Source organism: Gossypium raimondii, chromosome 11, assembly GCF_025698545.1.
Source record: "Gossypium raimondii isolate GPD5lz chromosome 11, ASM2569854v1, whole genome shotgun sequence".
NCBI classification, from domain to species: Eukaryota; Viridiplantae; Streptophyta; class Magnoliopsida; order Malvales; family Malvaceae; genus Gossypium; species Gossypium raimondii.
In genome coordinates this window covers 4569651-4584781 of record NC_068575.1, presented here as the reverse complement: position 1 = coordinate 4584781, position 15131 = coordinate 4569651, and the positions used below count along the sequence as shown (strand labels likewise).

The window sequence follows — 15131 nt, the reverse complement described above, 5'->3', positions numbered from 1 at the left end:
AGAAGAGGGACTAAAATATCTTCAATTAAATAGCATATAACTAGGTTAAACGATTTTCTTCATTAAATTATTCAAGTAAATTAGACGAGCTTTTAACTACCTCAATGGCAATTTATAGTTAGTAATATTGAATGCCACTCATAAACTACCGGCAATTAGCTAAATCAACAAGCAATTAATTTCATTAAACATTAGCTAAAGCACTGTAGAAAATGAATCCCAAATAAAATCAAATTTATTCCTCAATCTTTTGAACTAGTAGTTAACAAAAGAGGGCAATGATATGATAAATGACCTAATTAATTGACTTGCAAAAGTTTTACATTCCAACTAGCTATTATACATACATACATATATATGAATAGTAATTGAAATATTGTTACCTCCAAACAAAAAAATTGAAATATTTTTATACTATATTATTTGGTAATACAGAAATTGTTGACTTGTCTTTCGGTTGTGTCTGGAAGAGATTTTTTCCATTTAGGAGAGCTAAGCTCTACTTGAATTATCATTAAAATAAAATTATTTTTTAATATTTTAATAATTATAGGACCTTATTTATACTTGAAGGATTAAGCAGCTTGGTAGCCCCGATCTTGAATAAGGAAATTTTAAGTTTTCTGTAGGCACGATCTGGATTTAATTTTTATTTATTCATTAAAATTATTTTATTTAAATTTAAATCTAAATATATAAAAATTAAAAATATTATTTTGAAATTTTCATACATGAATAGTGAATTTTGGTTGATAGGTTGGGTGAAAAATTAAACCATATAATAAATATATTCCTAAAAATAATATATAAACAATAAATGATGTTTTGATTGAATGGTAATATAAAATCTAAAAATTTTAAAGAGACATGATTTTTTAAAAAAATAAAAAGATGCGAGCTTAAAATCTTATTATATGTGTTTATTTTTCTATAAAAATATATAAAATGATAAAAATATTCTAAATATAATGTAATTTATTTTATAAAGTGACATCAATTTAATAAGAGGTTTTATAATAAGTATAGATTTGAAAAGGAAGAATTACATACAACAAGAAAAAAATAAATTAGTTTTATAAGTTTATATGTTCTTTTGTAATCGATAATTTAAATTTGTTTAATTCAACCATTAGACGTATTTAAAAGTTGATTAATTGTTGGAACAACAGTCCAAAATTTAGGAGAGTACTAAGCCCAAAACATGACCCAATTAATAGCCCAACACTCAAATATGCCCTATGTCCATTGTTGTGTAAATTTAAAATTTGAATATTATGTATATGATAATTATATGAGTCTAACGCGGCACTGTAATACTCATACTAGAAAAACATGGCTCACTTGCTTCAATTTCTGAAGTGATTTGTGCATCATATGTGGGATTTGGCCTCGTACCTGGAAGCTTCGGCAACGGTGCTTCGAAATTAAAAACCTGAATTGTTTGCCTTATAGATGGTCTTAAATGCTGGTCTGGATGGACGCACCACAGTCCAACCATTAACAAGCATTCCATTTGTTTAGCATCAAAGTTCATACATAGTTCTGGGTCAGCTACATCAGGCAACCGTTGGCTTCCATATGCACTCCACACCCAGGCTACCAACGAAGCTTGAGATTCTTCATATTTGGGCTCTATTGATCTTCTACCACATGCAATCTCCAATGCCACAACTCCAAAACTGTAGACATCCGATTCCTTGCTAGCCTTTCCCGATGAAACGCATTCAGGTGCCAAATAGCCCATAGTCCCAGCTAAATGGGTGGTTTGTGACGCTTTTGCATGATCCACTAGCCTAGCAAGCCCGAAATCCCCAAGTTTAGCATTGAAACTAGAATCTAACATAATGTTGCTCGCTTTGATATCTCTGTGTAGTACGCAATGGTCACCTTCTTCATGTAGATAGAATAGTGCTGATGCCAGGTCCTGCACAATTTTAAATCTCACTTCCCAAGTCAATAAGGTTTTACCTTTAAAAAGATGGGAATCTAGGCTGCCATTAGCCATAAACTCATAAACAAGTATAAGTTCTCCTTTTTCATGACACTGACCAATAAGCTTCACAAGATTCTTGTGCCTTGATCGGCTAATAATCTTCACTTCAGATGCATATTCCTTAATTCCTTGCTTAGAGGCCTTTGAAATCCTTTTAACAGCAACATAAGTATCCAAGTCCCTCAAGTACCCTTTATAAACTACACCAAACCCTCCTTCTCCTAGTTTTTCACCTTTGAAATTATTGGTCATTTTAGCTATTTGTACCAAGGAAAACTTCCGAAGTTCCATTCCATTTTGGAATTCATCGCCAAAGAGAACATCAGATATTTCATCATCTAATTTATAACAGCAATTCCACCAAAAGATGCCTACAATCAAAAAAGTAGCAAACGTTGCTCCGGCCACGATACCAGCCATTGCAGCTGTCGAGATACGATCAACCTTTTTCGGTAGAGGACCACTGCCGCTTTTTGATGGAGGTTTATAACCTGGTTTAAAAACTTTACATATAAGAGTCAGCTCCAAAGACGACGTGAAAATCTTGGTTCAAATCATTATATACAAGTGTTATTAAGATATCGAAAAAAGGAAAGAGGTGTAGTTCTATCCTTGGTTGGATATGTAATTTAAATTTCTAGATTATGTATGCAAATTTAAGTACATTTGTTCATATGTTATTAATTAATTATTTGGTTTATCTTATCCAATCTCACGAGATATGGTTATTATCCTCCACAAAATAATTTATCATTATTGTAAAATGAGAAAGATGCTTTGGTAAAGACAATAAAGAAGGATCAACAAAGTTTCACCCTCGTCCACTAGTACTAATGTTTAGAAGAATTGATGTTTGTGAAAGTGATCAATGCTATTACCACAAAAGAAGCTTGGAAAGTTTTGTAAAGTTCTTTTTAAGGAGTTGACAAAGTGAAAAATAAACTTGGTATTTTGCGAATGAAGTAATTTGAAAAAAAAATTGAATCATTATTTAAAGATGTTGGCTATTATGAATCAAATAAAGAGATATGAAGAAACATTGCAAGATAATAATATGAACGTAAATATTCTTCTTTCCTTGATTCCAAAATTTGATTACGTTATTTGTGTCATTGAGTCAAAATATTTAGATTGTACGGCAGTTGACCAAGTAATGACTGAGTTACAAGATCAATAAGAAAAGTTTAAAGGAAGAGCAAATGAGTCATTGGAGCAAGTTTTCAAAACCAATTTATATTTAAAAGATAAATGAAAAGAAAAGCATAAATAAGTTGATGTTGAGGATGAGAAAGAGGAAGAGGACATGGCTTTGGCCAAGGAGGATGTGGAAGAGGTGATCACAGTAATTGCAACAATGATAGCGGTAACTCATCAACTAGAAATTGTGAAAGAGCAAAGACAAAATTACTTGAGATTAGACAAAATGAGGTGTTCTCGTATAATGTTAAATGTTACTTTTATTATAAATTTGCCAAAATGATACTATCAAAAATGAAGAAAACATCAATCTCATTAAAGATAAGCCAACTTTGTTTTGAACACTCAAAAATGAAGAAAATGACGATGAAAACATTTTCTGACAATGTTTCATTTGTAAACTTTTCGAAAGTCGAAATTCAATGGAAATATATATTCTAATTTATTTTTAAAAGATAGTCTTAAGCTATAAAATAATATTTCGAGTTTAAGACAAAATTTTAAATAATAATTTGAAATTTCACATGAAAAATTGTTTTTAATTAAAAGTTTATGGTTCTAACTTGATTGCAAAGTATTCATCTCAAATAATGTGATATTTATGTTGGATTTGAAGATAATCGAAAGAATCATGATGTCAGTATATAAGGCTTAGTCACTTGAACTTTGTAAATTAACTATCCTAATTAATTGTGTGAGGCATGTCTTCGAAGCAAGAACGCAAGAGAAGGACTTTCCTTAAAAAGTGACATTAAAGGCAGTCAAGCCACTTCAACATGTTGATATCAATGCGTGTGGAAAAAGTCAGCTGTCATCATTTGCTAAAAACAAATGCTTTTTTGCTATTTAGAAAAACTTGAGTTTACTTCTTAAAGCAAAAATTTGATGCATTAAATTTTTTTTTTTTTTGAAAACTTTTGTGGAAAAGAAGAGTGGCTATGTGATTAAGTCTTTGAGGTTTGATAAAGGGGAGAAATTCACTTCAACAGAATTCAATGATTTTTGTAGAGTAATAATGATAAATTTAGCACTAGCAGTTACTTTTTTGTCATTTTGGTTTTAGTATTCAAAATTTAGTTAAATTTTATTTTTTGAATAAAAATTGATTGGACCACGACAATTTTAATAGCATTGATGTGGTAGTCCATTTACACTTCATATAAAATTCAAAAATAAATAATTTTTTAAAAATAAGAAGTTAGTTTTTTCGTCAACCATGCTAGTTGACTAGTTTTTAACTATAGAAATAGATAAAAATTTTAATATACAGGACCAATTTGCTCTTTGATATAAAGTACAAGAACTAACTTATCTACTTTTTAGTAAATAAAGCAAAATAAAATTTGATTCCTAATACATAGGCTTCTATTGTACTTTTACTGAAAACTACATATTAACTCAAAAGAAAATAAGGAACCTATATTTGAATTTGGTAGTTTTATAAATTACATATGGGTTAATATAACTTTTAGTCTTTCAATTTGACAATGAAGTCTATTTTAATATTTGTATTATTTTGTTCACTTTGGTATATAAAATTGATAGATAGGTCCATTTTATCTTTGAATTTGGCAAGTGTAAAAGTTTGTTGACATGGTACTATGAGATTGTGTCATGTCATCACTTGAATTTTCTTTTTAAATAAAGTGCCAATTGATCAAATTTTTATGGATAAAAAAGGATTTAGTTGTGAAATTCAGATACTAAAGGGATAAAAATAAAAATAAAATGAACCTACTTGTCAGAAGCTAAAATTATATTAATCCATCTCCACCCTTAATCTTATATAATTAAAAAAATTATACTTGATAATAGTTATATCCTTTATTCTTATGTTTTTCAGAATTAAAGAAAGTTATTTTATTTTATTCTAACCAAATTCAATCCGCCCCTTTATAATAATATAGATTCAAGAATAGAGTTTTTGTTCTCTAAATGTCCGGGTAAATGCGATTAATCGGAGACAATAAGAGTCAATGGAAGTTGAAAACCTACCAGGATTGAAAATAGAGATTCCTGAGATTAGCGGACCGTAAATGCTTCTCTCGGGCAAAGAAGTCGTCCCTTTTCCAGCCCATCTGAAATGAATCTCCAAAGTGCCATCGGTTACATTTGCATTGAATCTTTCTACTCTTGATAGGCCTGCCCCTCCTGCTGCTACTACAATATTGAAATCTTGCTTCTCCCGCTCTCCCTGCAATTAATATAATCCATTCCATTGAACTTCACTTTCCATGCAGCACAAGTCGTAAAGCTTAGTTTTAACATTTAGCTTAAATTTTAAATTTTTTAAAGACACGGAACATACTCTTACGAAAAATTTGACACTCAGTTTAAATCCGGATAACGTAATATATATATATCTAAAGAATAATATAAACAGAAATTCTAGCAAGAACGATATTAAAAATACCTGAATGTAAATATCGAACATCCGCCTCCCTAAGCTGCTATAAGTTTCACCATTAGTGAACTGAATCTCGGCGAAATGGAGGCTTACATTGTAAGTTGCATTGGCAAGGCAAAATGCGTAGTAAGTCAAAGAACTAGGCGAAACCCTTGCATCTGTGTACAGTTCATTGCCACCATTGCTAGAAAGTTGTCTACTTTCCAAATCTAAGACGTCGTCGGGGCGGTCATCGCTTAGAAAAGTTCCGGTGCTGCTAAATGCCCAGTTGGTAATACTGCGGTAAAATGTCGAAGTCCCGGCTTGACCGAAATCGGCTTCGTAAGTGATGCCATTAACAGTTATTTTTCTCCCTCCACAATTTATATGGACAAAGTGCAAAGCTGAGGAAAATAACAATCAACAACAGTTTGAATAAAATAATTGAGTTATATTATTAGTGCATCAAATATATATAAATACTTACGTTCTGATGGGCAGGTAATTTGGCTTGTCAAACATGGAACAATTCCCCTGATAAAACAATTATAAAGTTAGATGAAAGACAAAGACTTAGTTTAATGATTGTTGTTGTCTTAATACTTACGTGTTATTGACTCTTGCAATGCTTGAGAACAAGTTCCTACAGGTCGATAATGGAGGAAAAATTATAACAAAAAAATGATTGATATTTTATAAGAAAGATCCAGTAATGAAGTTGGATGAGGAAGTTGTCGTACACGCTATTTTGTCGGCAATCTGATACACCTGTGTTTGTGAAGTTGTTATAAGAAAGATCCCTGCATTTAGAATACGGAGCAAGTCACTGATTAATCCTTTTTATTTGTATGTTCACTAAGAAGATAGATGTCGGACACGAGTTATAAAACTACTTCATACACAGTGAGAAGATCAAATCCTTGACTACTAATTAATGTAGGAGAATCAATAAATAATAATTAACTATCTTTGTGCAATAATTTTGATTTTGGTTAATCAAACTATAATCAATGGGATTGAGCATTTAAATAAGAAAGAGAATCTTACACTTTTTCTCTTGTTTCGAGTATCCATTGAGGGACTGATCCATTAAAATTGTTTCCATTTAAGAACCTAATAAAATCCAAATGAGTATATAAATAAAGAAAATGCAATTTACAAACTACAACTAAAAGCCATATCCTTACAGATATTCGAAATCAAGATTAGAAAGCTCATCTCGAATTTTTCCACTAAGTCTATTAAAGCTGAGATCTCTACAAGAAAATTTGTAAAACAGGTATTAAACCACACGTAAGTCTACAATCAAACTGAACTTGAACCTCTCAAAAGAAAGTGTAATTACTTACAATATCTTTATGGATGTAAATGTCCCAAAAGAAGCAGGTATCTCTCCAATGAGATTGCAACTCCTCAACATCCTATAATTCAATCACAAAATAATTCCATTGTTTTTGTTTTTGGAACTCCTTAATATCTCATAACTCTAATATATCTTTGCCTTATTTCAGATTTATGCTTACAGTCTATCCAATTTAGGCAAACTGGCATCGATGAGTGGTTGTGTAAAATTTGTTTCAGCTCCATTCAAGTCACTAATTATTCTGTACAACAATATCAAGAGTCATATACAAACAAAAATAAGAATTTAAATTGTCTTTATTTTTATATAACGAATATTGTCACCATCTTTTAAGATCATAGGAGCTTACATGTATGTTAAGTTAAGTAAAGTAGCATTAATGGATGGAATTGGTCCACTCAAACCACTTCCTCCATATATCTGTCATTACAAAATGATAGATTCATTTAATTGATTGATAAAACAAAAATTCTAATGAATTAAAAAAAACTTAAAGTATACAAAGAAAATGTTAAATTAAATTCTCACATCTCTTCAAGATTTGTCCAATTTCGGAATATGAAGTCAGGAATTTGTCCTGTAAAATTGTTGTCACTAATCCGACTGTTGAGAATACAAAATTATCAAAACTATATCATATAAAATATATTGAAAATATCGAATGATATGTATTAAAAGGAACACTAGAAAATAGAATTGCTTACAATTCCTTCAATGAAGTCAGACTAGCAAAGGTTTCAGGTATTTTACCAGTAAAATAGTTGGAACCAAGATGTCTGAAAAAACCAATAAATAGATCTTAAATCATTTACATGATAAAAAATACTGCACATATAATGAAATGAAATCCAGCTAGAATTAAAAAGGAAAAAAAAAAATCTCTCTTACAATCGCTCAATTTTGGATAGACTCCCTAGTGCTGCAGGCAAAGTTCCTGAAAGACCATTGTTGTCAAGGATTCTACACAATGTTTTTTCAATAAATAAAATTAATTAACCATTAGACATTCATTAAAAAGATGAAAAAAAGTTATCATCATCTTATATATTTATTTATATAAAAGAAATTGATATAATCTAACTCACAAGGAGGTAAGATTTCTGAGATTTGCTAGCTCTACTGGGATTGGGCCTGTTAATCGATTTCCAAAAAGGGAACTGAAATACAGCACATCATTTGCATTTAACAACATTTACATATACATGCGTACATATTGTAGTTACGAGAAATTATTTCAAAACCATGAAAGATATATACATACAACCATGAAAGAGAAAGTAGGAGAAAACATACATGCCGACGAGTCGGGTAGCAGAACCCCATTCTGAGGGAATGGTGCCACTAAGATAGTTGCGATTTAGGTCACTGTAATAGTAGTTTTAAAACAACAAATTAGTAGATATATAGTTGCTGAAAAACAAATAATCTTCATTTATATATATCATTATAGAGGAACACTTGAAATGTGCTTACATTTCTTGCAAGAAAGGGAGACTTGTCAAGTTTAGTGGGAGAGTCCCCGAGAGATTTTGTGACTTAAGCAATCTGATACAGAAACTAAGTTAGGGGTCTGTTGCTAAAATCTATAATAAAAAAATTCACATTCAGAATCAATATGTGTTTGGTAAAAACCCGGTAATCAAAAGTCATAATTTTTTAACATTAACCATCTTTTTAATCTTGTTTAAAATCGTGAATCTACATAATACGGAGAATTAATTATTAGATTCGTTTTAGTAAATATTTTGAAAAATTAAAATATTTTTAGATAAAAAATTTGAGATTCTTTTGAAAGTTAAAAAAATCTTAAGCATTTTTTATTTAGTTTATAAGGACTAAAATATTTAAAATAAAATTTTAAATTCTAAGAGATTAAAAAATAATATTTTATTTAAGTAATGGAGCGAAGATCCTGGCTACTTCTATCCCTGGATCTCAAGCAAAAGGAAATATCTAAATAATTATTATATGTAAATTTCAAATTAAGCTATTAAAAGAACATTTATATTAGTCATAGAATAAAAAGCAAGTATATATATATATGTTGGTTATTATTTGAATAATATTATTTTGAATTAATTAATGAAATAAAATTATATTGTATATCGAATATAAATATAATACAAATATTTTAATTTTAATTTATTATTATAAAATTTTCAATTTAAAATATATCATTTTTAATATAATATAAATGTTTTAATTATAATTGAAAATTTTTCTTATTATATTTAAATTATTGAGTAAATTAATATATATTAATTATGTTTAACATTTCAATTAATGTATTAAAAACCAATTACAATAAGTATAAATATATTATTTAAATAAAATGTTAAATACATAAAATCATGTGCTACGTCTGTAACATTTAAGATTTTTAAAATTAAATCATCGTTCAATTTAGTCAAGTTGTTAATTTCTTAATTCGCCAATTCAATTCAAACCATTTAATTAAATAAATAAAAAGTAAAAAAACAATTCAAACTATATATACTAAATCTTGAGTCAATTAATTTAATACAAATATCTAAATCAATAATCTAACGGATTGAATTAATCTATTTGATCCAATTTAAACAAGTATCATGAAACTAGTCGTAGACTAAAAAAGCTAACATATGTATCGTGTAAATATATTAAGAATAAAGTAAAAGGCTAAAATTGGATAGTATGTTGTTAAGGCATTTTTCAAAAGAGAGACGTTGGTGGCCAACAAAAGGTTGGACCGACATGCGGTGGCGATTTCGAGTGAGTTTGGATGGGAGATTGAATGTGGTATGGTGCGTTTAACCTATTTTTTATCTTACACTACAGTATTATTATAATATCTAATTTTACCATCACCGCTATTTTTATACTAACCGCAGGTAAACGCACTGCCCATTCAAACTCACCCTAAACAGTGGCTCTTAAATTAATTGTACTACATTGTCATCCACTTACCACTCCTGTCAGCACATTTCATGGATTTTGATTTGACATTTATTGTATTAAAAATTAAATAATAATATCTTTTAATTGTAATTATATAGAATTAGTTGTTATTAATTTATTAATCACATCACAACCTATTGACTTTTATTAAGAGAATTAGATAAAATTGTGCAAGCAAGTAGCTGTCATAAATTTATTATCAACAGTCAAAGATAAAGTAAGTCATAATTTGACAGCTTTATATTGACCCCCAAAATTAAAAGCTTTATGTAATATATAAATAAATTAATTAAGCAATTATTTAACATTTATATATGTTTTAAACTTCAAAAGTCGTCATAACCCATTCAAAAAGGAAATCTTGAACAAAGACAAAATATTTAATTGAGGTTGCTAACCAAAATTATACATACAGTCTCACAACCTCTTTAACCCTAAAACATATTAACAAATTATATGAAGTTAGTACTTGTATTTCTACAAAATTTGAGATTTAATATTTTTATTTTAAAACTTAAAAATTTAATCCTCTTATTTTTTTAATTTGAATATTTGTAGTCTAATTATTATAGTTTTTGTCACATGATAAACATAAACTAAGAAATATAAATTATGTTTGAGAGGTTACTACGTGGTACTACTAGATTGGCTAGAAATAGGGGCATAGTTAGGGAGGTTGGTCGTGCCCTGACCTCCCTAAAATAGAAAATTTTTCATTTAAGCCCTTTAGATTATTTAAATTTTAAATTAATAAAGGTAAAATTACACTTTAACCCCACAAAATTATAAAAAATTAATTTAATTCTTTAAAAATTATAAAGATATAGACTATTCAAATTGTGAAATTACATTTTTACTATCATAAAATTAACATTTAATTTTGGCCTTCCTAAAATAATTTCTAGCTTAGTCCTTGGCTAAAATGTCACAAGAGCACAAACTAATGGTACTAGTGTAGAGGACTAACCTGATTGATGAAATACATGTTCAGGGATCAACTAAGTTCAAAAAAGTTTTAAGGACCAACTAGGTACAAATGGACAATTTCAAAGACAAAATTATTATATATCTCTATCTCATAGTTGTATCATGCCTCTCTCTCACTTTTAGTAAACTTTAGATGAGATCTAAAACTATATATAATCCATGAATAGATGTATCAAGTTTGGTCACAACTCAATGATGGATAAATTTTCATTATAATATGTATATACTTACATGCGAACCACATGACAGATGGTGTTATTGTTGAAGGAGCAATCACAAGTAACATTATTAGCATAATAACGTGTGGATTGGTTCAACCAAGTATCGCCTTGATCGCATGGATTAATATTAAAGTTCCAGTCTGTCTTCCCCAATGTGTTACCAATACTTCTCAAAGCTTCCACTATAACAAAAGAAAAAGGGTACTGAAATTTATTAAAAAAAATAATTAAGCAAATCAAGCTTCTTTGTAGAGTAATATTATGAATTACCTTCACCATTTGGAAGTGAAGCTCCATTTGTAAGCGTTGTGAGGCAACACACTATGAATATTGAAGCAAAAAGGAGTCGATGAATGAACATGTTGGAGGATTTCTGGAGAGGGATTCTAGAGCTCCTCTTTGCTTGATTTGAAAGAACACAAAATGGATTGAAAGATTGGGTTTTTCATAAAGATATTAGACTATGAAATTTTGGGAAGTTTCTTAGAAAATGAATCAAAAAGCAAGACGAAGAAAATTATCTGGCCGCCTATGGAGAAAAATGGAAAAAGAGAGGTAGAGTGAACACTTTGGTTTGAGATATGAGAAATGTTCAATTATTGTAGTGTGACTGGATGTTTTGTATGATTTTTGGTGAGTTTGGATGGGGGATTGGATGCGGTGCGTTTAGTCTACTTTTTGTTTCACGTTACAGTATCGCTACAGTATTTAATATCACCGCCACTGCTGTTATTATACTAACTACAGGTAAACGCACAACCCATCCAAACTCACCCTTTGCAAATGAAAATAATTTATATATTAGCAAGTTGTTAAAATATTTTGCATGGGAGGTCCCATACATATACGTTGAAGCCGAAAATGTTTATTAAAAACAAAAAAAAACTAAATGTTTATGAATAGGTCCACTTATTCATATTTTCCTTGATTTATTTTTTTAATATTTGATATATTATAAGAAAAAAAAGTTAATTCATAACAAAGGTTGAAATTAGAATATAAACAAATTTCCTTAAAAGCCTGTTTAAACTGATTTTAAATTAAAGTTTGTTTTAACTCAAGTTACTTATTTGTTGAAATGTAAAATGTGATAGAAGTGTCAGATTATCTTTACAAGTGGTATTAAAATTTATCACATATTTTATTTATTTATTTAAATTTTTAAATATAATTTAAATATATGTGTTAATTTCTCAATCTATTCAGTATAGTTAAAATTTTCGCCACAAATACCTCAAATAATTATCTTTTATTTAATACAAAATTTGTTATTTATTGAATGTAAAATTATAAACCCTAAGAGTATAATTTGAAGTATATTTGGATAAGGGGTTTAGAGGAAGAATTTAGTTTCTACTAAGGTTTTCAAAAGTTTCAAAAATATATTTACTTGGTTAGATAAAATAAGAATTTAAAATTTAAAAGAAATTTTAAAAGGTGATTTGAGTAATTGAATTTTTTATTCAAATTTCATATGAAAAGTTAGTCTTTCAAATTTTCTCATCTACAACATGTTATTTTTATTTATTTATTTAATATATTTTATATTATTTATAATATTTATATATTTTACAAATCTAATTTTATAATTTTATATTATTTATTTTTAATATCATTAAATTTTTTTGTTGATTGAGTCTTAACTCCACCGGTATCGACATTATTACTAGTGTAGGAAAATGTGGATTAGAGTGCGTTGAAGTACGTTATCCTTTTATTTAATGATTGGGGAGAGACTATAAATAGTTCTAAATACTATATCAAAAAATATCATTAATTTTCTTTCATAATTATATTTTAACTCATAAAATTCAATATTCTAAATCTTTCTAAAAAAAGTTATTTATACAAACAAAATAATTACAAATACTAATATTTTCAATTCATAAGTTTAAAATTCAAGGGCAGGCAAAGGCTTGGGCCTAAAATTGGAAAGTTTTGCTTTAGGCCCCTCAAAATTTATTAAAGTTTAAATTAATACATAATAAAATTAGGGGCATATTTAGGGGGTTGACAAGGGTCCTGGTCCCCCCAAAAATGAAATAATTTTCATTTAGATCCTTTAGAATTTTTAAAATTTTAAATTAGTAAAGGTAAATTTTGGCCACCCCTAAAAATGATAAAAAATTGATTTAATCCTTTAAAAATTATAAAAATATAGGATATTCAAATGATGAAATTACATTTTACTATCGTAAAAATTATAATTTAATTTTACCCTAAAAAAATTCTAGCTTCACCCTAAAGAAAATTATAGTTTAACCCTTAAAATTGATAAAATTTTGATGTAGCCTTAAAACTATAAAGATATATGCTAAAACATTAGAAAAATTACATTTAAACTCTCATAAAAATATATAACTTAATCACGGCTCTTCCAAAAATTTCAGATTCACCCCTTGATACTAACATTTTAAAAATCTTCACAAATTTAAAATTACTACACACCCTAAGTAAGTTTATATTCAATTTTAACATGGTGAGAATGTAGTTTGATTTTCTTTTTGAAGAAAAAACAAATGAAGAGCATATAACTATTGCTTCCACTCCCACGTGTTTAGGTTGAGCCAATCAATACGTTTGCAAATTGCAAAGACCTTGACTTACAAAAGTCTCAACTCCCTATCTTCACAAGTAAATGTTTTCATTTATGGCCAATGCAAAGACCTTGACTTGGCCACATTAACCAATTTCCCTTTCATTGTTTTCTTTTTATAATTAAAGTATTCTTCACAACGTTTTACGATTTGTTAAGATTAATTCTTTTTAGCATTCATTATTTATTTCCTAATAATGTAATTTTTAAAATTTAAATATGAAATTTTTTAAAAATATAATATATTTTATCATTACACGAACATTTATTTACTATTATACTAATTTTAAATTCATCCCTAATAGATTCAATTTGAATAAAAAATTATGAGTAATTATAAATGTCATGTGAAATATTATTTCTTTAAGATGTATGCGATTTATATGTGAAATAAAAACTTTTATCACATACCAAACTTAAAAGGGTATATAATTTTATTTAATTAATAACATAGATTTTAAACTTGAGAATTAAATAAAATAAACAAATTATTTTAACCTTTGATAATAATTTTTGAGACATTGGAAGATTAAATAAATGTTTTTCTACCCTAAAAATATAATTTTAGAAGACAACAAATAACGAGAGACGTCTTGCTATTGACGTATGGAGCGCAAAACCAATGAGTTTCCCCACCGTTTTCACCACTTAATTGCTGCACCGAATAGACGGCGTTGAGGAGTAGGATTTGTGTCAAAGAATGTGATCAGTCTAAATAAAATCAGCTTTGTTTTAATTTAATTTAATTTGGATTGGTTTGGTTTTTATATTTTTTATATTAGATTTTTGTTTTTAGAGTTATTTAAATAAAATGAACGTTTGAATAATATTTGGTAAATTTTCAAAGTATATTTTATAAATATTTCTAAAAATATCAAGTAAAAATAGAAAGTAGTTTTTTAAATATATATTTTCATTATTTTAAGTATAAAATATTATTTTTATATAAAAATTAAAATTAATTATTGTTATGAACATCTTATTAAGTGGATGTCCATCATGATCAAGATAAAGTTTTGGTGTACTTTTTTTTTTGAGATAAAGCTGATATTCATTAAAACCGAGCGAATGGCTCAAGACAACGACTGTAACAACTCGATTTTGGGTCTAGTCGGAACAATGATTTTTGGACCACAACTCCGACGAGGAAAAATGTAATGGCCTGAGTTTTTAGAGGTGTCGGAACTGTGATTCGAGATCACTAAATTCGACAAATGAGTAGAAAATATTATTAATTTAGTGAGTATAAGTTAAATGTGAAGTTAGGAAAATTTTTGAAATAGTGAATAGTGCACTAGAAATAAATATTAAAATAATTAGAATAAAAAAACATGGTATCGAGACCTCGGAGATTTTAAACCGATCCATAAATATTTTTATAAATATTTATGGAGTGTTAAAAAGTTAGTATTAAAGTTTCGTTAATAAATTTTAAAGTTCCGATAATTAAT

General features: G+C 28.0%; 1 protein-coding gene across 1 annotated transcript; it reads right to left on the bottom strand.

Moving 5' to 3' along the window:
• Positions 1–1129: 1129 nt before the first annotated feature.
• On the bottom strand, positions 1130–11523 carry LOC128034707 (probable leucine-rich repeat receptor-like serine/threonine-protein kinase At3g14840; the record flags this gene model as incomplete). Its single annotated transcript, XM_052623522.1, is given in 20 exon segments — positions 1130–2496; positions 5186–5384; positions 5604–5980; positions 6064–6110; positions 6184–6219; positions 6317–6376; positions 6624–6689; positions 6764–6832; positions 6926–6997; positions 7100–7180; positions 7289–7352; positions 7355–7359; positions 7468–7542; positions 7644–7715; positions 7828–7899; positions 8025–8096; positions 8233–8304; positions 8413–8484; positions 11095–11266; positions 11355–11523. Coding segments are annotated over 20 exon segments (3051 nt in total), but the record flags the coding sequence as incomplete, so codon positions are not given.
• Positions 11524–15131: the final 3608 nt, after the last annotated feature.